Below are 26,721 nucleotides of genomic sequence, written 5' to 3' on the forward strand. Positions count from 1 at the left end.
GAAGAAGCGAATTAGTTTCATCAAGTTAAAACAAATAAATTTTTTTTAGTGTTACGTGGTTTTACTGACCTTTCCTTGATCCATGACAAGAATACGATCAGAGTCCATTACTGTGTGCAGGCGATGTGCAATTGTTAACAGAGTGCAGTTCTTAAATGACTCCCGGATTGTGTCTTGGATTTTCGCGTCTGTTGGATTATTAAAAAACACTTGCTTTTTTAGCCTGCATTTGTCGAAAAACCTCACCGACATGGCAAAAATAATTTAATGTGGTTGAAGGAGCGCAACTAAGCAAGTATGAACTTTCAACAGGTCAGTTGCTTCATCCATCCACGTACCGTACGACCTTGTTAGAGTCTACCATCAACAACCCGAACACGCATTGCGTGCCTATGATCTACCAACAACATAGAGGTTTAAATGATAAGTTAGGCAAAACAAACTACGGAAAAACAAAATAGAGGATGAAATTCAATCGGCTTCACCTGTTTCAGGGTCAATGGAGGCAGTAGCTTCATCGAGTAATAAAATCTGAGAAAAAAAACGAAGACACTTCACATGAGAACAACGTTACTTAGGCAGAATAGCGTATGAGCACACACTATGCATTCCATGACAACCGTACACTCTACTAATACAACAAACTAGAAAGCAGTCTAAATTTCTTTGCTGCCACTGCTTGTTTCAGTGTTGAATAAACTCACCTTGTTGTTTCTAAGAAGCGCTCTCGCCATACATAGCAACTGTCTCTCACCAACTGAAAAGTTCTCGCCATTTTCAGCGACAGGCGCCATGAGTTGAGCTGGCAAGCTGTCCACCTGAAAATCAATCCAATAACACCATCATAACGGCTTCTCTAAATTGAGTTTAAGTATGACACTTTTGTGATGTCAATGGAGTGTACACGTTCTTCGTTTTTCGTTATCGTCCAATATGCGAAAGACATCTCGCATTGTTATACCTCCAACTCAAATACGTTTTCCGATTGGAGAACGTGCACGTGTCATGGGTCAAAACTCTCTAACTCCCTAGGGAAACAAGAACTTGAACTTTAAAAAAAATTAAAATATAAAAATTTTATTAGCACTCTCCATGGGGGCTTTTCAGTGCTAATACTACTAAATAAGTTACATTAAAATTAAAATGAAATGAATCAACGTACAAAGGAATTATAAAAATGACATGAAATAAGGTAGAATTATGTGACAATATTGTATTATGAAAATACAACTTTCGACTCACACGTGATCAGGTCGTACTCCTTGAAACTGCGGAAAATATGCGTCCCTGCCGGCGTCAAGCAAACAAGTTTTTCGCAGTTTTTTCTTTTCTTTCTTTTTTTTAGTTGGAAGGTATAAAAAACTCACTGTGTGGTTTGTTCCCCTCGACACTCAAAGCTAGAAGACTTACCATTTCTCTTAAATGTGCCCTCTCCAGAGCTGTCCAAAGTTCACTGTCACTATGTTCTTTAAATGGATCCAAGTTATACCTGACAAGAAACAAAATTAACATCAGAGCTGTAGCAGTCAATGATTTGAACTAAGAAGGTTGTTATACCTGACAGTTCCAACAAACAGCACTGGGTCTTGAGGAATAACGGCTATTCTGGATCGAAGATCTTCCAGGCCTGCAATAAAACATGTTTAAGTTAAGTTAGACTATCTGCCCAGGAATCATGGTAGTCCTGTTCATTACGAAATAGGAAACATGTTCCGTGCTTCTATCGAGTCGACAGGCGAGTATTTAAACGAAAAAAAGAAAACGACTTGTTTACATTGATCATCAAAATGTAAATTCTCTTTGCTCGCGCCATAAATATATCAACAGCTCTACGTTTCAATCAAGTTTTTTCATGATAACTGCACAACTTCTCGCGCGCTCATTGGCTAATTTTCATTGTCAATACGCGGACAGACACTAGAATTTATAATTTATGCGAGGCGTCATCGAGCGAGAGCGGACAATTTAACAATTTGTTATCGTAAAAAACAAATTGACGTCAGTTTTTAATGCGTCTGTCGTGTTATTGACCATGAATTTCGTCATAACATTGTCAAAGTAGTCTGCGGGTCCACTCGGCTATCACCTGGTGGATCCAGAGCTACTTTGACAATGTTATGACGAAATTCATGATCAATAACAGGACAGACGCATGAAAAACTGACGTCAATTTGTTAAACAGAAAACGATTTTAAACCAATCAGCGCGCGTGTTTTCTTTGGGCTATTTTCTAAATGTTGCTAGTCATGGAATTGTTTTCTAGAATGCAACTACCGTGATTCTTTCCAGGCACGTCTCAGAGAGGAAATTGGATATTCTACTAAAAAATACTGATTTGATGACGTTCGCAAAACACATTCACTGATTCTATAGCAGTAAACCTGCCAAACAGCGTACGAGCTTGAATTTCCGCTGCTTTTTACTCCACGGGAGCAAGAGAAAATAGGAAGTGGAATAAAGTGCCTTGTAATAAAGATCAAAGAAAAATGCACATATCACCTTAAGGCGGGGTCTACCTGAATTTAAGTGAAGTTTTATGAATTCTAAAGAGGGATTAAAAGGAAAAAAAGTTTTAGAACACCACCAGACAGTTGAACCCCCCCCCCCCCCCCCCGAAAGGGCACCCGGGTTGGTGGACTACTGTTTGGTGTACATCTACCAAATTTTAACTTCAAATTCTAATTTTAAAACAACATCAAATCTTCAAAATTTCCTATTTCCATAAATTCAGTTTCTACTAATCCTGTGAGAAAAAATATTTATCCCCAAATATACCCCAGAATCACCAAAAAATTTACAAAACAGCTCAAAACGTAGATATGTGAGATGAGCAGAGAGATTTTTGACTGCTCGAAACGTGAACGAGATATTTGCGTTAAAACCATAATACCCAGCCAAAATACGGCCTTCGTGTTAACCCCCGCCTTCAATGGCCAAGAGCACCTTAAAAGACGTTTCGTCGAATGCTTAATGTACCGAACTGCTATAAAAGTCGCAGTGCCGTTCATTTCGCTGTAAAACATTATTTCTTAACAGACATGTTTAAGACTGTCAGTTCAGTGTACAAACCTATCTGAGTTATGTCAACATCATCAATATGTATGGTTCCCTCTGTGGGTTCAACTAGTCGCCATACCAACACACCAAGAGATGACTTGCCAGAGCCTGTTCTTCCAACAATACCGATCTTCTCGCAGCTTCGGATTTCACAATTGATATCGTTCAACACCAGAGGCAGACCATCGCGATAGCGCATCTGTTTAAAATAACAGTAGCAGTCAGTTGTGTAGTTATTCATTAACGGTAGCATAAAAAAGAGAATTTTTCTTCAAGGTACATAGATATTTCTACTTTCAAAGACCTCTGGTTTAATAATTCTAGCCGTATTTACCTTAATACCTGACAACCTTATCGCTCCACCGTCTGGCCAATTGGGTGCAGGTTTCTTATCCGGGATTTCTGGCTCGGCCTCACTTGGCACGGACCGGATGTAATAGCTGATTCGCTCAACGCTTGTGAACCGCGCCTCCGTTTCCGCCACCTGCCGAACGGTGAACTGGAGCAAGGTTGTCATCTGCGTGTGATAGACAGAGGGAAAACAAAGGAAAGGGTTGAACGTCTGCATGCAGGCTTAGATTTTAACTTCCACGCTAGCCTGTGAACAGGCTCTTCACTTGCAGGCTACTGAAGAATCTAATAGTTCACGGTTAGAGGCTGAGGCTTACAGAACTACAACAAGGAAACTCACATTGAGGTTAAGGCATGAACAAGCATTTTTTGTTGTTCTTTTATTCTTCCAAGCCTCGGCGCCACGTTAGAATTTTAATATATCGAAATTATATTATTTATTTAAAGGAGCTAAGTCACGGTTTGCGTATCTTGAAAAGTTAAGCCTCAATTTTTCAAGTTCGTCAGTTGTAATCTGTATCCATGTTAATCTTCTCCATCCTTAACCATCCTTGTTTCTTTATGGTTTATTATTATCTCTTTGGTGCATTTCTATCTAAGTAAACTTCTATTTTCAGGTTCCCTTCAATTTAAAGGTCATTCTGCACGCGGCCAAAATAACTCAAAATACCACGACTGAGCTCCTTTAACTGTCTTGCGTGACTTTGAGTTTTCTTACCCTTATGGAGTAAGTCAACACAAGACCAAGGAAAGCCGGCGGGAGGGTACCCTTGATAAGCACTACCATCAGACCTGCAATGGTGACTATACAAATTGTTAACAAGTCCAGACGAACTGCCAGCCACCGCTGAGCAGAGAAGAACATGAAAAACGGCCGCGTGTTCTTATCTAGGAGTTCCTTCAAAACTGCGTTGAACTCAGCCATCTTGTTGTAGGCGTGTAGTGTAGAGAGACCTTGAACCGTGGCTGTCAAATGCGAGTAAATGGGCGAGCGTGTGACCCCGTCCATACGCTTGAGCTGGCGAGATGAGCGATTAAAAACGCGATTAATTAGCGCAAATATAACAATCAGTGGGGCCAGACCGATTAAAAACCATGGAAACACCGCGGCGACCATGCCAATTGAAATCAAAATACGCACAATATTCAGAGAAGCTGAGTCAATATTAAATGGCAGATGAACATCTATTTCGTCAAGATCTTTCGAGAATCTGTTCAAGATTCTCCCAGTGGGCGTGGTATCGAAAAACGCCATAGTTGCCCGTGAAACTTTGTGAAACACTTTGTCGTGAAGTTGCGAAGACGCTTTCAGAGTAAAATGCACAACCAAGTACGTTTTCACCAAGATGCCTATGAAGAAGGCCAGTGATGACAGAACGTACACGAGGATGTAGAAATTATTTGACGGATTGCCTGCGATGATGCCAGATCTCTCAGGAGTTGTTTTGTTCTGAAAATGAATTCAAGCAAACAAAATAATTCAAACTCAATGACGCCAATAAGATAAATACAATAATAAAATAATATTTTGGAATTTCATTTTCGATCAGATGTAATTAGGTCTCAATGTTGAGCTGAGCAGGTGTAAAAGTTAATTGAAAGTTTATAAAAAATATATGAAGAGATCTAACGGGTTTCCAATGTAAATTAAAAACAACATTTGAAGACACGAGGAACTCTAAATACTCAGAATAACCACAACAACACTAGCCTATGCCTCCATCTTTCTTTATGCAACTCAACTTAAGGTAATTCCTCTGAAATAAAAGTGACCATAGAGTTTTGTTCAAACTTTGTCCACTGAATATTTGTCATATTATAACTTCAATTTTGAAATAAAAAAGGGGGTGCCCATGCTCATTAAGGAGTAGTGAGGCATTGACAATGCCCCATTTTAGCATTATTTGATACTTATTATAAGAACGTATTCCCAGTAATTGTAAAATCTTTGTGAAACCAGACTCAAAAGAATACGCATTAAACTACAGTCAATGCATTGTGTCGAACACAAATAAACATTTTAGGTTTGATTCAGGCAGAAAGCTAAATCCTTGATTAAAAATTTGAACCAAATTTCTTGACGTGGTTACCGACTGCAAAATAGAAAAGACCACTGTGTGTCTGCTATTTTTCTCATTTATTCAATTTTCAGCAATAGAAATTAGATCAGTCTTTTCTCACGCAAAGCTTATGATTAGTTGATTACAATGACAGGAAAAAAAATTGGGGTGCCCGTGCTCGTTTGTGAGCTAGAGCCATTTTTCAACTGATAGAGCTCAATATCAAGGCAAATCCGTCATGTTTTCAATATGCGCGTGCACGAGCGCGCGCTAATGACGCCATAAATTATGCGCAGTAAGGATGCGCAATGCAAATGTGAGGAGTGACCTTAATAGACCAGTTTCGTATTCTCGGTATTGGACTGGAACTAGCATGCAATTGAGGCTCCTACGAGGGAATAACATCAAAAAGAGATTAATGCCGCTTGCATTTGGAAAGACTCCCCGTATTAGCCTTAGTTGCATGCTAGTTCCAGTCCAATACCGAGAATACGAATAAGGCCTAGTGCCGCACGGGAAAGGAAATTCTAAATCGATGATCCCGTAACAAGCAACTATTCACGCTACATGCATGTCTCCAGAGCAATGTTATCAGCACAAAATTTTGGCGGAGAAAACCTACAATTTTGTCCTCTTAAGGAAAACTGAAAACCGTTAGTTAAATCATCAGATATTTGCTAGTGTCTGACCTGTTCAGCAGCTGTATTTAACCAGACGCTGAGCCAAATGTCCACGAACAACTGTCCACACAGACAGACTGTCACGAATAACATCAGGAATAAAAACACACAGTAACCTACGGAATACACAAGACAATGTGTATTATCAGGAAAATCACGATTAAGCGTTTCCGGGAGCGTTAACCGACTTCTGGCATATCTCGGTTTCTGTTTGAAACTGAACTCGATCGTCACATACTTACTCCCAGTAAAAGATAGTTTAGATCCTAATAAATGAAGGCAGGTAGATAATGGGAGTATAATTGAATTTAGCAGACGTTTTCCTAAGCGGCCTTCTAAATATGATTTCCATGCTGTACTTTAGTTCACATCAGGAATGTTCATTCACCTCCGGCTGACTTCATGTAGGTTTTGTACGTCTCCAATGTCACAGCTCCTTCAGCTCGATCTTCTTGTTGTACAAGTTTGCCAGCTGTGAAAAAAATATATCCTTTATACATTTCCCTTTCGTTCAACCAAAACATATGATGGCAGGTAGAACACGAGCTTCATTGTGATTGCCTGAGAGCAGGCCAATTTATCGTTAACTTTTAATTTGCACTGCAGTGCAAATAAATGCAGGCGTGTTCGTAATTTTCTCAGTGACATAATAACTGAGTAATCGTATGAAAGCTCGAGTAACTATGGATTTACTCGTTGTGTAAATCCTTCACTGCACTCGCGTTCATACGATTACCTCTACCAATCACTGACGAAAAACAAAAACATTTGGTAAGTGCGTGCTTTCCTACATACAAGTCGATAGTGAAGCAGACAACAAACTGGAACCTGGTTTGCTATCGCTCAGAGAAAACTGGGGCGAGCCGTCTAAACCATGGAGGATAAAGAGGATAGTACAAATTGAGATAGTTTTAAATAAAAAAATCAAGAACTATTTCCCCTTTCAAGGAGACCTTTCTGCGATCATCGTCTCCCTAGCGAATACATGATGATGAGAGAACCAATGAAATCCGCGAATTTACAACAAAACAATGCCATGTGATATTAGTACCCACTTTCCTCTCTTCTCTTTTTCTCTTCTTCCTCTTTCCTAGCTTCCGCCTCAACCTCCAACCCAGACTTCCTCAGACTCCGCCGCCGGGCACTCCCATGAGAGCGTCTGCTGACCCGGTCGTTTAGTTTGAACGGCTCAAAGTGGCCTTCACTCAAACTGTCACGAACTGAAGCCTTCCTGTGACTCGCTGACAGCTGCCGTTCAAACAGTTTGCTGATACCATCTGTTGATAAGGGTGTTAGCGGCGTGGTCGGACTGTCCGGCCGCCGCTGAGCTTCAGATACAGGAATAAAGGCATCAGTCTCTTCCTCCATTAGCTCCTCTTCCACGTCTCTAATGAACAGGCGAATCAAAGTGGCGAATTCCTACAAAGAAATAACGACATGTATAGCTCATTACAATGAAATACTAAAATTGCACCAGGGTTATGATGAAAATTGAAATAAAATTCGACAAAAAATAAAATTAGAAAAGGTAAGTAAAGAATATAAAAATTCGCTTAAGGGTTTATTTCTTAATTTTCTTTTCCAGGTTAAAACAGATTTGCATAATTGAAAAGCTGTATCAAAACTACTTCATAATTAAACTGTTTGATAAAAAGGTCCTTTATCCTGCAGTACTCTTAAAAAGCGGGATTGTGAACGGCCTATGAGTTAAAGGGGACCGCAGGAGTTAAAGCTATTGAAAGAAACTTGGCAACAGAAAAAAAAATGCGAATTATAAACAATATGAAGCGTTCTTTTTAGTTCTAGAAACTACTCGCCGGTTTTGTGGCCTGAAAAGTTTAGAGTGACAAATTGTTTACCCCATTGTTGGAAATGAGTTCATCGTATGTCCCTCTCTCAGCGATCTTGCCATTTTTCATGTACAACACAATGTCACATTGACTCAAGTACTGTAAAGAAAAAACACAACATAGCATTAGAACTATCTGATCACTTCCAGTCAAAAGAGGTATGGTAAATAATTAAAAACTCTCTTCTACGCCATTTTGATAAGGTAAAGAATAACCGGCAATAAAATGTAAACTTAAAAGGTATATTCATTTCTTGCGTTCATCAACAAAGTGCTGGAATATCAGTGATGAATTCGTCAATATTTCCACCGATTTCACAGACATTGCTTTGGCAAAATAATGTCTGGTATTACAAGCACTCTATCCTTGTTTCTTTACGCGTGGAGCACAAGACAAAAACAACAACAACAGCGGGTGGGAAAAACGATCTAGTGGTGGTTTTTTTTTCACTTCACGCTCGACTGGATAAGGAAACAGTGGAGCTGCTGGTAGCCTAGGGTAAAACCTACAAAAAAAATGGCTTTCCTGTTACCTGCAGCTGATGTGTAGCGAAAAGAATAGTCTTGTTCCAGAGTCCTCCTTTAATGCAGTGTTTAAAAATGTGTTGCCCAACATGAGCGTCAACTGCACTTAATGGGTCATCCAACAAATAGATGTCCTAGATACAAGACAAACAAAACATTGAAGACTGAAACAGCATGTGACAAATAGTACAGTACGGTGAACACCAAATTAAATTGAACTGAAAATGTTCTGAACATGACTTCCCCACCATGTCGTAATAGAGTGCTCTTGCTAAACTAATTCTCTGCTTCTGTCCTCCACTCAGGTTTATGCCTCGTTCACCGATCTGAGGAAAGACATCAACCATAAAAAACATAGCCTGTAAAAAAGCCAGAATGCAAGCAATGCTGACAAACAAAACGACTGATGTAATTGTTTTTACCTCTGTTTGATCGCCATTAGGTAATATACTCAAGTCTTGCTCCAAGCTACAAGCAAAGCACGCAGCTTTATATCTGAAAATGAACATTACAAAGAATGAAAAACGAGTTACTTGTCTGTAGTCAAACTGAACCCCTGGTGCAATATGCACGCTGAGAAGGCAAGAAACAAGGACCAATGTTTTCCTAATCACTTCACCTGTCAGTCGGATACCAAAGTCCAGACCACATTCCCACAAGGTTCACATTCTCTTTATGTAATATATCAAACACCAAAGACAGTGTTTGACCACATTTTCAAACACCGAGAAGAGAGTTGAAAAGAAGACGCGTAGCGGAGTATTTTTGACGAACTTCAAGGTGTTTGGAAATGTGGTCAAACACTGTCTTGAGTGTTTGATATATCTTCTCAATCGAAACTAGAACTAAGGGGAAAACGGAGAATTAAAATCGCAAAAATCTATGTTAATTAAGATCAGATATCCAAACACCGTCATGGTCATGATTTCCTATGTTTAAACTTGATGAATTACTGAGTTTGAGAAGTTAAGACCAAAATCATTCAGTCAGTGGTACACGTAAGTCAGACATAACAGAAAACTTCTGATCTGTTAGTCGTTCACATAGCAGGTGAGTAATTTTCTCTCGCATTTCTTTCTGATTTCTTCATCTGCCACGCCCACTAGTGATTGCGGATCATTTGACTCACCGTGCCTCATTGTAAGGTTTTCCCAGTAGAATGTTATCCCTGACTGTGGCATTCATGATCCAAGCCTACAGCATAACAATGTACAAGTCAAGGGTATTGCTACAAATCAGCTAATCAACTTCTAGTTGGGGGCTAACTGGCTAGGGGTTAATCCCGGGGGGGGGGGGGGTGAATCGACTTGGGGCTAAACGATCGGTAACCCTTTCTGTCAGCTATTTCAGACCTCCCAACATAATGATCGATTTTTGGTTTCCCTTAAGAGTTCGACATAGCGGGGTTCAACTGTAATAATATTGTAATCACATAGCAGGACCAAGTGGATTTCGAAAAAACACCAAGAGTCTCATGTCAAGAAATAAATTAAGTTCAATAGGGCAAAAGGTACAGAGACAAGGAAATTTGTCGAAGTCATGACTAAAAATATTGTATGGAGTTTCTTGTGGATTTATCAAGAAATAAATATGTCAAAAGCTCACCTGTTGTGCAACGTATGCTGTTGATCCACCAACCGTCACATTGCCTTTTTGAATCCGCATCTAACCAAAAAATGCACTACACACTGCTACATCCAGGAGAACTGAATTTTTTACATTATGACTTAAGAGAATGAGAATAGTGTCGTGATATCACTGAAACGTCGGCTATTAACTTTAATGTCTTAAAAAGCCGTTGTTTATCAAGAAGATAATAATTGTAGCGTCAATGCAATATTGGAAAAATGCAAGGGCTAATTAAGTTGGTAGGTACAACGTCAAATGTTATGAACAGTTCAACCCGTTTTAAACAGCCACCCTCTGGGAAATGAATAGTGGCTGCTTAAGAAGGGTTGGCCATCTAATAGAGGTAAAAACAGTAGAGCAGCCCTCATCGGGACTTTGATTACTGGCCGCCTGATTGTTCTGGATTTCTTTGTCAGAGATTGTGATCTCCCTCTGTGTAATTCTTTCACTCCTGGTTTCCATAACTTTTTTTGTCTCTTTTACATGTAAATTTAATCATAACACAAGCACTCAAAACTAACCTGTCCCAAGAGAGCTTGCAATAGAGAGCTTTTACCACTTCCAACACTGCCACAAATTCCAACTAGTGTTTTCTGCCAAAAACACACCAAAAGAATTAGGAACATAAAAAAGAGTAAGTAGCCCTGTCTGGGTACAGAAATTTACCTTGTTGACTGTCAGATCAATATCAAACAGTGTTGGTTCCATTGTGGTTTGGACCTCAACAGGAGCTGGACCACGCCTGAGGGGGCCACCCTGTGCAGCTACTTTAGTCTCCTTGGTGCCATGCCCTCCATTAATAAGCTTCATATCTGCAAACAATGTTACTGCAGGTTAGACTTTGTAAAATAATTTCATATTACTTACAAGGCATGTGAAGGTCAATCGATTGATTTATACCTATTGAGAGAGAATGTTACTAAGTCCAGAACCATGTGATATTCCTGTGGCATTTCATTTGTAAGAGAAACTTTTGTTTTCTTTATTTCAATAAAACTTTCATGATTTCTGAATGTGCTATTCTGTAGACTACACAGTTGTTTTGTTACCCATCTTACTCTCAAAACTAGTTCTAATTTTTTATCATACGACACTGAGTAAATGAGAATTAGAAAATAGGTTCACCCATTTCAAAATCTCCTCTTCTGAAGAGAAACATGGCTGGAAACTCTGCTAAGATACAGAGACTCTACACTAACCATCTTGTTCCTCCTTGACGGCAACTCCATTTTCCTTTGGTGACATACCTTCCTGTTTAGATTGCACCTACCAGGCAAAAATATAAGCTCTTTAGCAATCTGCAGAGGTTTGGATGATCAAGAGAACCCTGCTCAGTTAAAACTCGGATTGCAGAATTAACTAAGAAGTTGTCCACTGATGACCTCACTGAGCAGTTGCAGGTATCTCTATACTATACTTTTCTGTATTTCGATCTCATTTGTGTACCTTGTCCCACGCAAAGCTAGCTTCTGATATTGACAGAGATACTTGAGGGTCTGTTGGCCTTTCGACAAAAGGCTGAAGTTCTTCCATGGTCATTAAACTCTACAAAACAAAAACCACAAGGTCCTTAAAACTGAAGTTCACCTATACCTACTTTAAACTTTGTTTAAACAATGATTTCTTGACCATTTGGTGTTTGCTTGTATCATGTTTAAAATTTTATAACCATTCTACTGAGGAATATTATTTTGATGCTACAGAAATGTTGTCGTTTTAATGCCAAGAATCTGATGTTGACTTTTCTGAACTTTGATGCTTTCAAATTTAGCCTCCATATATACCCAGAGCTCTCAAAGAAAACATTGAACCAAATTGCAAATTAGAAAAAGAAACAGTGAGGGAAGGTTTTAAATCACATCTCTAGCATCACTAGTGTAACATCAAATCCCATAATAATCTTCATCACCAGCTAGTGCCAGAAGGCAAGATTGGTACGAGCCCAAGACATTTTGTCTTCTTCAATTGCGAGACTGAGACTTCAAAGCATTTCAAAATTAATCTGAACTCAAGAGGTTCAGGTTCTAGGACATTCTGACATCATTTATACATATTACAAAAATTTGTACTTAATTGAGACTCTCTTAGCCTTGCAAAAAATTGAGACTGCAAGACAGCTTTGTGAGAAAATTGAGACTAAGAGATGCACATAGTGGCTAAAAATGGTTCTTGATGAACCATTCACCACCACTAAAACATGATCATGGTTCTTCAACAAGTAACTTATACATACGTGTTATCCACGTGATTCTATCTATTGAATTTTCTTGTTCATGCTGAGCTTTTCATAACATGCAGTCATGGCTGGAGGAAATATTTTCACAACAAGAGTACAGAATTTAAGAATGCTAGATCATTTTTTTTTTCTGACCATGAACCAAGCATAACTGTGAATAAAATGGAACAGATACCGGTACACATATATGCCATTTCAACAAATGGTGGATTTCTATAGCCAGGAGATATGCAAGTGAACACAATCATTTTACCTGAGGTAATTTCTAAAATCAAGCATTAAGCATAGAAACCCTCAATACTTGCATTCTCATGATATGATTTTCATTATACTGACTTAAAGGAGCTCAATCACACTGACGGCACTTTGAGTTGCTTTGGCAATGTACAAAATTACCTTTAAATTAAAGGAAACCTAAAATAGTAGTTTACTAATTGCTGGTTTTCAGTGTCATGCAATTCAAAATATATCAAAATAAAAGTCAAAACCAGTCAATAGATAAAGTCCAGAATCTGGGAAATGAGAGAAGGTAAATATGCAAAGACTCTCACCAAAATTCTGGTCACGGCAATTTTTCTTATGCGAGATATGCGGAGAAATTTTTTACCCAAATATATAGAGATTTGTATGGAGACACCATGCTGGTGCCCATCCGTACGGGCACCAACATGGCGGCCAGAAACAAACAGAAACATCTGTCACTGAGTTTTGCTACAAAAGCGTGAATTTATCCCTCAAGGAACTCTAAAACATTAAAATAATACTTTTTCTAAGACATGAACTGTTGAGATAGCCAAGTTCCCCAGAATAAGTCACTTTTTTAACCATCATGACAGCTCTCTAGGCTGTCATGTAAATGCTGTGTCACGCAAAAGCTTGGAAATTCAAGCACAGCATATCACAAAACCAAGAACCCATTTGGAGTGAAAATTTGTATGAATATTAGTTTTCAGCTGCTCTTATACATCATTTAAGTAAAATCTCAGGAAGATCAATAGTTTTGTAGTTTGAATTTTACTGACATCATGTGAAAACCAGCTATAGAAAAGCACCAGTCATAGTATTAAACGATAAAAACAAGGATGGTTAAGGATGGAAAAGATTACAAATGTATAAATTTAGGCTAAACTTTTCAAGATGCGCAAACCATGATGTAGCTCCTTTAAGATACCTAAGATTTACCCTAAGCCTCCTCAGTGCAATCCTGCCCTCTGAGATGCTTCTAATGCCAAATGGAAGAATAGCCAAAGAAAACAACAGAACATTGAATATTGTTGTCACTGTAAATGCCTGAAAAGAATGATGATGCATAACTCAAATATATGTTGAGCTGTAATTATGAGATATTTGACCAAGAGGTCAACTCATAAGTTTAGAGTTTTCAACTATATATAACTGTTTTTCTAGCTGTCCCACATATCAATGCCAGGTCCACTTTCTGCCCATTGCATGAAGTGGCCACAGAATTTCTGTTAACTGGAATAAAAGTGGAGGAGAAAGGAAGGGCAAGAGAGCAGAGCAAAGAAGAGGACAAATGATAGCGAACATGTAAGGCAAAGCACGTCAAGGCAAGCTGTGGAGAGCACAGGAGAGAAACTCTTGCAGTGGGAAAATGGAAAAGCACAACTAGAGCTAAACAAGGCATAAAACTAAATTTGTGACATACTTGTGAAGTAGTGAGGTCTTTTCCTGCAGCTACATGTACACAAAATGTTCCCACAGTGGCAAGTGTAGGACAAATCAATGCTAGTGAAATGTTTAAACCCTGCAGGAAAGCACCTTTGACAAGAGCCTTTCGTTCAAGTTGTCGAATAGCTACAAAATAAACAACAAAATGGACATCATCATCAAATGGCAATCAAGTAGTTAATAATATGAGACTAATCAATAATTAAATTTAATTCCAAACAAAACTAATTTTAGTCTGAAGAATCAAATGACTTTCTTATAACACTGCACTATATTTGTGGCCAATACACACCAACTGCTGCTAAATGTGTAACAAACAAACTAGTGTTTGCCTTCTTTCACACATTCTTAAGTTCCACGTACATCTACATAATAGGAGGGGGCATTGGGGTATATTAGAAACAGCAAAACTGAAGAAAAAAATCATCCAAAACCAAAAACCGCATTCAAAACCGTCAAAAACCGATACAAAGGTGACAAGAGGGGCATACAGAGATAACTACACTAAAAATAATTTTATCAAAGTATTTGTGAATGTCATGGACTTGTCTGAAGCCTTCATATCTTTTAGTATCTTTTAGCTTCTGCAGGCTTCTCTCTTCCCTTTTCACTTTACATCTAAAGGTGTTTTGCTTTCAAAAGTTCTCACTGCTTTTCCCCTCCTCTAAAACACAAAAAATCCGGAAAACGCAATGAACACCAAAACCGAAAAACTGAAGTCTTTTGGCAGAAAAACTGAAAAAGCGATCTAAAAAATAGCCAAAACCACAAAACCGAAAATCCCAATGCCCCCCTCTAATAGCAGCTACATACAAAATATGTTGCTGAAAATACTTTTTTTCTCACCAAAATTCTTTATCTTATTTCCAAGTTTTATAGTACAGTAAGAAGGAAAATCTGGCAATTTCAAAATGAACAGGAAACTCCAAGAAATGGGTTCCTCAAACCAGGAGATGGACATTGTTTTTAGCACTTGCAAAATCTGCCGTTTTGTGCTCCATATGGAATAATTATGCTGTTCCCTTTCCAGGGTCACTAGCAAACTAAATTTTATTAAAATTATTATTATTATTATTATCATTATTATTATTATTATTATTAGTTTTTGTCACAATAAATTACTATTATTATTATTATTATTAAATATATATATATTATTATTATTATTATTATTATTATTATTATTATTATTATACTTAGCATGGAAAACTTAAATCCAAGTGTGGTGAGAACATGTTCCCACTGCTACCTTACTGAGCTATTCAGTCTTCACTGTAAGTCTTGGAAGTCAAACAAAATTGTGAGATAAAATCACACAAATTATCAGTGAGTATTGCGGCCCATTACTGCGAGACTTAGCAGGTCTGGCATACTGCATGTCAAGAATTATAGTTACTCTCCAAGGCATATAAATAATTTGGACAAAGTATATGTACACATACCACTTATGGCTTTAGCAAATGATTTCTCCCATGCATACATCTTAATCAGCTTGATACAATTCAAAATTTCATTCATCATGCACACCTGCAAGGTAAACCAACAGAAACTGAAAAAATTAAACACACAGGTGATCTTTGAGATTCCCACTGCCTCCTTCTCCCTGGGGAAACCTTTAGGGAGCTTTAGCAATGACCACAGAGATGCTGAGGATGACTGACCACCTTGTAAAAAATGGATTTATATTTTACATTTGAATGTCACAATTGTGTAGATCTGTTTAGGATGCCTACTGGTCTAAAAGCTAGCTCATGCTAAATATGTTATGACAGTGCATGTTCAATTCCAAAGGGAGGTCCAGAAAATCAGTCATTACACTTCATGCTCACCAAAATAAGCAAAACTAGGTCATTTCACTCTGCTGTTTTGCAGATGATGGGTAAGGAATGTTGCAATATTCAAAACGCACATGCCATTTTTCTGCTCATAAACGTTTTGCTTGGTGATGGCCTTTTAACAGGATCTTTGAGGATCTTACAAAAGTTTTTTACACCTACTAAGGATCCTTTGTAAGAGATCTTTCAATGATCTTGTAGAGATTGATAAATAAAAGATGTTTGCAAAGATCCCTACCTGAAAAATGTTGTTAAGACCTTAGCAAAATCTTTGAGGGAGGATCTTCAGTGGGCAAGAGTTATGAAGATCCTGGCAAGAATCTTAAAGATCCTTTTAAATATCCTTAAGATTTTTGACCAAGATCCAGGGTTTTCAATCGGTCTTGAAATAGCCATATGACCTAACTAAAGTAGGCAGCAAACTGATGAAATTTTTTAATAATTTGAGTGAAAATACAGACAAAGTAGGCAGCGGCAAGAGGCAAAGTCTGACAAAGTAGGCGGGAATTTTCGCCGGTTGCCGGCTTCTAATAAAACCCCTGAAGATCTTTGAGGATCTTGATTAGGATAATGGATAAACTCCTCATTAATTCTTGAATTATTTTCACCAGGCTGGGCTTTCCTATCTTCAACCAAGTGTGTAAAGATTGCTTTAATGTTTATTCTGTACCAGTCAGTATCTACTTGTTCTTACCCTCCGATCAGAGATTCCAACTGCTCTGAAACGAAATCTGCCTTGAAGTCTTCCAACAACAGCCTGAAAACATCAATACGAATCACTCAATATTAACATCTTACCCACTATTTCTGTAGTTTTCAAGTTAACACCACTATCTGAACATTGTGTTGCTTGACCATTTCCTTCTGTTAGGATTTGCTTCAAGACCAAAATGTAATTGACATGATGCTTATAAACTTTATTTATCTCAAGTCTAAAAATAATTATTAAACTAATAACATCTAATAATTAATAATAAAGCCTACAAATTAGAGCACCTAATTAATTCTTTGATGCAATTATAATTGTTTTAGCAAATTAAGAAACTTCAAACTTCAATTATTACTTCTGTTGATGTGTCATACATTCCACTCTACTTCACATTAGTGATAGTGGAGTATTTAAGTGACCACAGCCATGGGGCAGTTTTTAATTGAGTATCATGGAACCAGAACCAAGGTAATTACTCTGGTATATCAAAAAAGACACAGACAATCCAGTGAACCAACCAAAACTCCAAGCTAATACATGAAACTGACACAAGGCCCATGAAAATGTGTGCGAGTGAGTGACAGTTGGTTTTGGTTTTGATTGGATGACAAACAAGCCCAAGTTCTTTGCATTCCTCATGTAGCATGGTAATGCAAAACAAACTGCAAAATGGAACGACTTAAGGTATGAGTGGTGATTCTTCAATCTCCAACAATTCCTTAGTAGCCAAAAGTAATGAAGCCTTGTTATTAGATTCAATATACACTGCAGTCAGTGGTGAACCTTAAAAAAGGTTGTATAAAGGGGTGCAAGGAATTGACTTACTAAGTTTTACTTTACACTAAATCTAAGTAAGTGAATATAGTAATGAGGAGGTCATATTAACAAGGAGAATTTAAGGCAGGGTTGTTCCGTTTAACTGCTTGATATTTAGTTCAACATTACCTGGATTGGGAAAAAGCAAAGAAATATGCCGCATCCAATCAGAGCTGATGGTCCAATATAGATGATGGTGTAGATGATGGTGCAAACAATTATGACAGGAAAACCTAAAAAAATAGGAAGAGGGAAATGGACAGAATGAAATGTCTTGCCCAAGAACAATGCTTGCCAAGACACAAACCAGGCCTGTCACACGGATGCACCAATCATTAGGCCACTAAGTCCCACAGGAGGGCTGAGAGGACTGCAAATAACCTATTTACTTATTGTTACAAACAGCAACATATTTACAAGCATACATACCTAGAACAAAACTACTTAGTGCTACTCCTTGGTAGACTCTGTCAGCATCAGAGGCACACAAGTTGACAAACTGAAATAGAATGTATATTATACAGAGTTTTGCATAAACTGCTTAATCAAGACAACCATAACATTTGCATTAAATGACTCAGGCACAATCATTTCTGTCTTATTAAAGGAATTTGAAAGTACCTAATGTCCACTGTCACATTGATCACTCATAGCTGAGAAATAAATTGCTGAGAGAAAGCAATTTGCCCGGGCAAAGAAGTGTGTAGCATTTCACATACAAAGTTACTATAGACACTCCAAGAGCGTTTTAACTCAGGCTTAATATCACAAAATCAAATCGTACTTTACAAGTAAACTTATTGAACACAATAAAAACAAATAAAAGAATCAGGATATTTTAACACAAGAGTTACACTTAGATATTTACTATCAAGTAGTTTTGTTGAGTACATCTGTATCCTCTGTATCCAAGTGTTGTTTGCCTCATCTTCAACGACGACTCTTGATCTTTTCAAAATCTGAGGTGTTCGTCTCGGCATATTTTGTACATGGCTCATTTGTTATCTTGCGAGAACAAGCATGAACTTTGCTTGTTATATAGAAAGTGCAAAGGGGGTTCAGAATAAATAACTGCACAGCATAATTTTCTGACTATACCAGCAGTACAGATACTACGTAGTGATCTCATGGATTTATGGCTTCTTCATGTAAGAGAGATGCCTGTGTACACAAAGCATTTATTCCATTGTATAGCAAAATCAGGCACAGCAGAATTCTTCACCTCTCCAATAGACTTATCTCCCACATTCCTCAGTTTTGACACCTTGTTGTAAACCAGTGTAAGAACCATAGCCCTTGCTCTAGCTCCAGTGCGAGCATTTGTGAAGAAAGCCATTGACAACAAGACACTTCTTGTTAGTTCTGCCAGTAGAAGCCCAATAACCTGCCAAATTGGTCAAATATTGATCACTAAATATTTGGAATACAGTGGAACCCCACCTTATAGCCACCACGTTAATACAGTCACCTCATTATCAAGGTCACTTCATTCTAGCCCGAACCCGAATGACTGAAGAGGTTAACTGTTAAGAGAGAGATTTCTATCACAATCCATCAGAAAATTCAGGTCCTCAATTCGTCACTGAAAAAGCTCATTTAATTTAATGATAGTGTGAAGGTTGAACATGCAAAGGCCTAAACTTCTCCCTTACCATGAAATGTTTTCTTAATAAAATTATTTCTTCATGAGTCTTTTGGTAACTCTGTTTTTAACTGTATAAGTAGAACACAGCAAACTTACCCAACCAATTCCTTCCACTTTTGATACTGAGTCTTTCTCTTCTACATATTCCAGAATTTGACGAACAAAGAGTGCCTGTTAATAACGTGTCCAAATTAACTAGTAAAACAGTGACATAATTTAATACAAAAGCTTTGCATAACTTTACATAATTTGGTTCAAAAGATACTAACAAAGACTTTTAATGTATTTAACAACTGCAGAACTTCTTAGTTATAACTATTAATTACAGGGTTGTCAAAAACCTTAAATTCACGGCTTTATTGTTAGAGTAGGTAGCTGATTTAAATTCCCATCTTTTCCTAAAACACCACAAATGATTACCTCAGAGAGACCAACAGAGACTGTAAAGTAAATGGTGATTTTTGCTTGTAGTGGGCTTGTTATGATGACCCTGAATTTGACATGCTGCATAAACTAATGTGGTCCAAGTTCAAATGCAAAGTCCCTTCCATATAAAAGATTGCTAATGGTACCAAGAACAATTCTCAGGTTTCTCAAACTTTTGATCTGATCTGAAATCTTAGAATGCTTTGTAATGAGTCACAAAGTTTCTTTTTCTGTTTCTTTCCATCTCAGGTTCTAAAATACTGGTTTATCAGTCAGATTTTTAAAATTACGAGGATCTCAACATCTCACCAAGTTACAGATTTTACCATTTGTTACCCTAATATACACTGAGCGCATTGACACCAACAATGTTTGCCTCTCCTCTCCACTCCCCTCCCATCTAACCAAAGAAAGGCCTTTTAACCAATAATAATCACAGGTTTCATTATCTAAATTTCATTGTATTGCTTTTCCCTCTTTCATCTTTTGGATCTAAGAACAAAATTCCAGAAAACTAACCTTGTGCTAAAAATGTGCTGTTCCAGAAAACATCCATACCCCTCCCATGGAGGGTTTTTGGTTTGGAACACCTCCCTCCATCCCTCTGGAAATTACAGTTTTAGTTTCCTTTAAACATTTTGGCTTTTGACATCCCCCTCCCCCTTAGAATATCCAATAACCTTCTTTGGAGTGGGTATGGATCTTTTCTGGAACCACACAATGGTGCTAGGTTTCTTCCAGTAAAATAAACATGTCAATCAAGATAATGATTTTACTCACTGGCACAAGAAAGCTAACTAGTTGAGATACAAGTAAAAAGATAATCCCAAATGATATCCTGGTTCGCACTGCTCTCCAAAGTACTCGGTGCATGCTGGCATTTTCAAGTCCCTTTTGTTTGACTTCATCATTCCATAGTCTAGTGATGCGTTTAAAGTTGACTTCAGCTGACTCATAAGGAGAAATTTTATCAAAATCATCCAGCTGTAAAGTCTTCTTGAAACCCTTGCTGATGACTGGAGATGCCCAGGTGAGAAACATCAAGGACAGGAAACCCGCTTCATCAATAGCTGGTTTAGAAGGATCTCTACAAATGACAAACATAATAATGTAAGCTGATAAGACATTTGATTTAAATAATTATGTACCTTTAGATTTTACATCAGATATCATTTGAAGTTCTGTAACAACAACGAAGGAGTTACCAGACCAGCCACTAAATACCTTCGGAATAGTAGAGTACATAATAGTACAGTGGAACCCTGTTAATCTGGTCACCAACAGGACACAAAAATCTGGCCGTATAAATGGGGTGGCTGTATTAAAGGGATTCTTTAAACAAGAAAATGGCTGACTGAGCTTTTGTTCAGGCCAGAATAAAATGGCCGTAATAACGAGGTGGCCATATAAGAGGAGTGGCCGTAAAGCGGGGTTCCACTGTATAGTAGTATTGATAACAATCATGGAATTGGAACAGTTTATTTCTGTGTTCCAATTTTGTGGCTTCACTATCAATTAAGAAATAATTCTTAAAAGTAATTATTATTACTATTATTATTATTATTATTATTATTATTATTATTACTAATATTTTTATTATCATTACTATTATTATATATTATGTTTCAAATCAAATGAAACCATAGATCATAGTGACAACTCTCCAAAACCAGTGACCATCCAAAAGTAGTGATTAATTTTCATGGTTGTAAGCAAATCCCAGACGTAGAAACTCTCAGAAAGTAACACCCATGTGAATGTAGTGGCCTCAAATATAACTTGACTTCTCATGAGAAACAATGGTAGAAACACAAAAAAACTGAACCAAAATTCTTATATTTGTTTCACATTACTCTTATGACAAAGGCAATACATTACCCCCTCATTACGCATAGTATAAATTCTTGAGAAAAACACATTCCCTTTCTTCTCTCTGTACTTAAGAACATCTTTAGTACTTAAAAGTGAATACTATGACAAAATTGGATCATGTATACTAAACACCTCTGTGGTCAAGTGTTGATCAATGCTCTTGACAACACTTGATTGACACTTGATCGGCATCTTGGTCAACAGTTGGTTGAGAGTTGACTAATTCTTGCAGACATGCCATCGAGTGTCGATGAATACATACGAGTCAGTCAACACTCGACTATCGACCAAATGCTAACTATTGACTGAATGTTGATCGAGACATTGATTGAGTGTCAGCCGAGTATCGCTCTAGATGTTAATAAAGTATCAATCAATCAACACTTGACCGCAGATGGCTTTAGTACATGTGATCCATGAAATTAGCATTCTGTTCCAAGTAGCTGTTAAGTAAGTCAAATACTGTTTACTATTTTCAAAAATCTCTTTCCATTCCAGAGATATTCAAGTTTTTAAAATATGCAAATAAGCCCAGTGATGACAACATAAACTCAAACAGATTTCGATAAACTATGATGAAAAAGATATCTCAACCAATTTGTATCATAAACATTTGATTGGCTGTTTTTTTACTAGAGGACGCATTATCCGTCCAGAAGGATAATGCGTCCTCGCCACTTTTATACTAAAGATGCATTATCCGTCTGGACAAACTTGAGCAAACATTTGTAGTTTGTCTATACTTCAAAATTCGTCTTGAACAACGAACTAGGAGAGATAGTTCGTCTAGACGCATAGGATGTCTTGTGGCCGTCTTTGTACTAGAGATGCATAACCAGACAAACTACAAATGTTTGCCCAAGTTTGTCCAGACGGATAATGCGTCTTTGGTATAAAAACCGCCATTCTTCGTAGTATGATTCTATAAGATGTGCTCCACAATATGATCTTCACAATTTTGTTACCCTCGGCTGTTAGTCAGCACATCTCAGATGAATAAATCATCTCCTAATATAAATTCTCTGGTATAAGTTTGGCCAATTCCCCACCCCCACCCCCCCTCCTCAAACACTCATTTTTTTTCTATTCAATCATAAAAACAGCAGAGTAAAATGTCATCTGCACTGTACAAATATATATATCTAAACTTAGGTTAAGAGGTTCGTTTTCTTATATAATTAATTACGTAACGATGAACTATTTCAAGAAAAATGGTAAGCTTGATTTGAGTCCACTTATGATTATTAATTTTTAGCTATTATTTAATAGTAACTCAGTTTTAGCTAGGTGTTTATAGCAGAGGTTATCGGTTAAGCTTTTTGAACTCGTTAGATAAAGTTATTGCCACTGTTGACATTGCAGTTGGTTTCTAAGCTTATATTTCAATGAGCTAGCTATCTCCAAGTTGTTTACCTCTGTTTGCAAATTAAATAATTCAACTTGTCGTTTCAAAGCAGTGATGTCATATCAGCTACAAATAAGATGAGGAGTAGTGAGTCATCACTTAAAGAGAAAACGAAGCTTCGACTTAAATCAGCTTAGAAGTTCTTAGTTAGGCTCACGTAACTTACGTACCTCCGTGCAAATGGTAAGAAATTCTTCCAGTTGTATTTGGATAGACCAACTGGCCTTGACATTTCTTGTTCATTGTCAGTGCTTTCTGCTCTTCGTTCACCGACATCATCCTGTACAAGTGGTTTTATGCTGATCAGTTGAACAGGCTTATTGTTTTCGTCGTTGCTGAATCGAACTTGAGGCAAAGGTTCGTCGTGTAAGTTTAAATTCGAAGGTCTGTCTTCATGATCTGTACTGGTTGCGCTAAATTGTTCAGAATCCATTCAGTTCGTGCAGAGATATCACTACAAGTGTCTTATTTGAAAGAGATAGTCGTTGAACTAATTAACCCCTAGCTGATAATTTTCTAAGAACGTAACAAACGTCGTCCTTGTGATGCAAATTTCGGTCAAACACTGATAGTCGAGTTAGCGTCGATCATCTTGTTCCCAGGCTTATACCGCGTGCAGTTTGATTCTGAACAAATGCAGGAATGAACGACGGAACGGACTCGCTGTAGTGGCGGACGACTGTTGGAACATTCGAAGCAAAATGATGTCACAGTATGTGTTTTATTCAGAGGTATGTGCCATAATAAGTGATAAGAAACGAACGATTCATCTAAAAATCTGGAGGTAAAAAAATAGGGGCAATTGTACCCATTAGAATTACAAGCACAAGGGTAAGAAATACAACGGTCGAATTATCTTGCCGTAATATTTATGCCACAACTCTGCGACAGTCGATCATGAGGTTTCGCCAACTGCTCGCGCTTTCTTATCATTACCTGGTCTCAGACCAGGATTTCAAGAAATACTGCGATGAGACGGTTATTTTTAAAGTAGAGTATGCCTGTTGAAGAGGCGCGGTGGCCTCATGGTTAGTGCGCTCGTCTCCTGTTCGAGCGGTCCGGGTTCGAGCCCTGGCCGGGGACATTATGTTGTGTTCTTGGGCAAGACACTTTATTCTCACAGTGCCTCTCTCCACCCAGGTGTATAAATGGGTACCGGCGAACTTAATGCTGGGGGTAACCCTGCGATGGACTAGCATCCCATCCAGGGGGGAGTAGAAATAGTCCTAGTCGCTTCATGCTACAGAAACCGGGATAAGCTCCGGCCTGATGGGCCACTTGGTTCGTATGCAGACTTAAACTTTTACCTATGCCTGTTTACATGAAATGGTCGTGCTCGAATATTTACGCCAAACATGATATGATTTTTTTTTTTCGGCTGAGGGTCTTCCACATGAAACTGCCGATATTGAACGAATAATGTGTGCTACAGTTGTAACCTTCCAAAAGAAACATACAGTAGGCGGAGGTAAAACCAGTTTCGGGCGATATGCATCTGCCGGTGATCGAAATAATTTGCATAACATTACAATTAATGTACCGAAAGCAGCGTCTTTTTTCATTTAAATGCAAATGTTTGCCAAAGTTAATCATGTGGTCAATCTAAAAGGAAAAGGAAACAGATTGCAAGCATCTTTATTGACGAAAAAGGCTTCCATTCGCTTATTTTTGTTCTTGATGACGGTAGCTTTCCAAGTTCCATGTTGGTTTCACGAATGACGAATTTCTGAAAATGTACCACACGTTTATTGCTCTCGACAGGGTACCTTTTTCGGGCCGCGGAAGAGACTTCCACACAACATAATATGGAGTATGGGCTTTCAGAAAATTTTAGTTTCGACTTCAAATTCAATGTACCAGTGGGCTTTTGATGGTATTGAAATTAGCTAAAACTAGCAGTAATCAGAGATTATGAGAGTGCGTTCGGCGCTCTCACTTTAATATATAATTATATATCGTAAGTAAATGATTTCACTAGCTGACTTTCAACCTTTGTCTATTGCTAAAATCAACATTTTTCAGCAGCAACCGAGGTTTTACAGTCAGATATGCATAGTGTCAAAGTCCATGCTAGTGAAGAGGTCACGAATTGTTGATACGTTGCATGACGCTGCCTGTTTCTGTAGTCTCTCAAGTTTCATAGAATATTTAAATTACGTACATTATTCTAAGCTAGCATTTGCAGTCGCGTGCTCGTTTCGGGACTGATTCGAGTATTTCCCCTGATGAATAAAGTAGTCTTATGGATCTTGCCTTCCGAGTTCTTTTCCACCGATTCCAAACAATAAAATTTCGACCGGATAAAGACTCAACTATCTGTCGCGACTGGAACTAGTCAACAAATGTAATCAAAATGTAGCTGTTCCCATGGTTATCATTCCAAAGCCAAGTCGTGTTAATAAACAAGGACAATTCGCTCAGATCGCGATAAATGCTGCCGTCGAAGCGTTTAAATTCGCCAAAATCTAACACTGAGAGCACATAATAGCGAGGCGTACGGCGACTGAATAGAAAGAAGTCAAAAAAACATCCATCGGAACGACGAGCTCACATGGCCTGCTCACATACTCTAATGTTCGCCACATGTCTTATCACATGTCTTGGCATTAAACGGTACCAGTTTACTGGCCGTGACATACCCCTGCAAAAATCAAGCGGGATGGCCATTTTGGTGTCCTTACAGGAATGTGGTTTTTTTCCGCCTAGAACCGTGCACAGGAAACCAACTCTGAAAAACCACAGGTCAAAATTAGGTTTGCGTTCCACTTCGCCGAACCCAATAGGCCCTTTGCAGCTGGGGTCACGTGACCAAATTTTTCCTAAAAAATTTTTGTATTATAGGCTATAACTAAAAGAATGCCAGAAATGGAAAGAGCGCATCGAAAATACCAAAATGGCCAAGTTTGAGGCCCCAGGAAAAAACGAGTAAGTTTATACCATAGTTTAAATTTTCGGAAAATTTAGAGGATTCGTATGGAAAATGTTGCTGGAGAGCAAGGTCTTACTCTCCAGCAACATTTTTCCATACAAATCTTCTTATTCTTTCAAAAATTCAGACCATCATAAAATCTCATTCTCTGATGATGGGGGCCTCAAACTTGGCCATTTTGATATTTTCAACATGCTTTTTCCATTTCTGGCATTCGTTAAGTTATAGCCCATAATTTTATGAAAAGTAGGTCACGTGATGGCTTAGCTGCAAAGGGCCTATTAGCCCTTTCACTCACGAGCTTCGATGAAGGTACTTGTATTGGCCTAAAATATTATGACACCGGGAGCTTTTGCTAATCAAATTAATGCTTTAGAAACAGCAAGACATGCACTATGAGCTACCCAAAGTATATTGATGGATATCATCGGGTTGATCTGTACGAGCGAAAAGAAAATGCACAATTTTGGGCCATTTTCGGCGGCGGCAGCCAGCTAAAATGGCGATTTTCGGACTTTCCTCGATTTCGAGAAAACTAAAGCGCTTCAGGACCTTTGAATGGTATTTTCGAAAACAACTCACTATAGAGGATATTTGGGCAAAATAGGAAGAAATCCGAAATTTCGCGACTGTCATCTCATTCTCGGTATTTACAGGAATTGGCTCTTGAGAGTCCCTGTCCATAAATTTGGAAAATAACTCGGCAAGGGTCGAAAATTCGATTTCGCTCATATTCCTATGGTAGATAGGCTAGGGCATGACAAAAACTACTGGATAGTTTTTTTGGCAAAATATCCTTTTATTTCAAAGAAATATGCAAATTACCAAATTCCGTTAAAATCTTCATTTGACGCACCATTTTATTAAACAAGTTCGAGAGCCTCGCATGCAAAGCCACATCATTCTTCCGTCTTTAAAACACTCAAATATTTTTGTGCAATGTTTAATTATGTACTGGATTGATTTTAGGGAATGTTGCGGTTTTTGTTGGGTGTAAAATAATTAAAT

At 38.0% G+C, this 26,721-nt stretch overlaps 1 protein-coding gene across 2 annotated transcripts in view; it reads right to left on the bottom strand.

The window, feature by feature from the left end:
• The window catches only part of LOC145501306 (ATP-binding cassette sub-family C member 5-like), a 28,619-nt gene extending 2,862 nt beyond the window's left edge, over positions 1–25,757 (bottom strand). Inside the window, exons 1-31 of one of the 2 annotated variants that reach the window (XM_081480789.1) lie at positions 22,955–25,757; positions 20,288–20,594; positions 19,178–19,252; positions 18,659–18,820; positions 17,866–17,935; positions 17,566–17,669; positions 16,606–16,668; positions 15,519–15,603; positions 14,054–14,202; positions 13,570–13,677; positions 11,598–11,696; positions 11,351–11,417; positions 10,818–10,963; positions 10,673–10,744; positions 10,128–10,187; positions 9,652–9,716; positions 8,945–9,017; positions 8,771–8,848; positions 8,531–8,656; positions 8,008–8,097; positions 7,204–7,567; positions 6,537–6,620; positions 6,158–6,264; positions 4,127–4,858; positions 3,392–3,574; positions 3,070–3,256; positions 1,558–1,627; positions 1,411–1,489; positions 705–818; positions 486–531; positions 70–188 (exon numbers count right to left, since the gene is read on the bottom strand). In XM_081480789.1, the coding sequence (XP_081336915.1) occupies positions 70–188; positions 486–531; positions 705–818; positions 1,411–1,489; positions 1,558–1,627; positions 3,070–3,256; positions 3,392–3,574; positions 4,127–4,858; positions 6,158–6,264; positions 6,537–6,620; positions 7,204–7,567; positions 8,008–8,097; positions 8,531–8,656; positions 8,771–8,848; positions 8,945–9,017; positions 9,652–9,716; positions 10,128–10,187; positions 10,673–10,744; positions 10,818–10,963; positions 11,351–11,417; positions 11,598–11,696; positions 13,570–13,677; positions 14,054–14,202; positions 15,519–15,603; positions 16,606–16,668; positions 17,566–17,669; positions 17,866–17,935; positions 18,659–18,820; positions 19,178–19,252; positions 20,288–20,594; positions 22,955–23,217 (4,347 nt within the window). In that variant the 5' untranslated portion in view covers positions 23,218–25,757. The remainder of the gene's footprint in view (positions 1–69; positions 189–485; positions 532–704; positions 819–1,410; positions 1,490–1,557; positions 1,628–3,069; positions 3,257–3,391; positions 3,575–4,126; positions 4,859–6,157; positions 6,265–6,536; positions 6,621–7,203; positions 7,568–8,007; positions 8,098–8,530; positions 8,657–8,770; positions 8,849–8,944; positions 9,018–9,651; positions 9,717–10,127; positions 10,188–10,672; positions 10,745–10,817; positions 10,964–11,350; positions 11,418–11,597; positions 11,697–13,569; positions 13,678–14,053; positions 14,203–15,518; positions 15,604–16,605; positions 16,669–17,565; positions 17,670–17,865; positions 17,936–18,658; positions 18,821–19,177; positions 19,253–20,287; positions 20,595–22,954) is intronic. The other variant, XM_081480790.1, reaches the window with a different exon arrangement.
• Between the last annotated feature and the right edge of the window lie 964 nt (positions 25,758–26,721).

This window comes from Orbicella franksi, chromosome 10 (assembly GCF_964199315.1).
Source record: "Orbicella franksi chromosome 10, jaOrbFran1.1, whole genome shotgun sequence".
In the NCBI taxonomy this organism is placed as follows: Eukaryota; Metazoa; Cnidaria; class Anthozoa; order Scleractinia; family Merulinidae; genus Orbicella; species Orbicella franksi.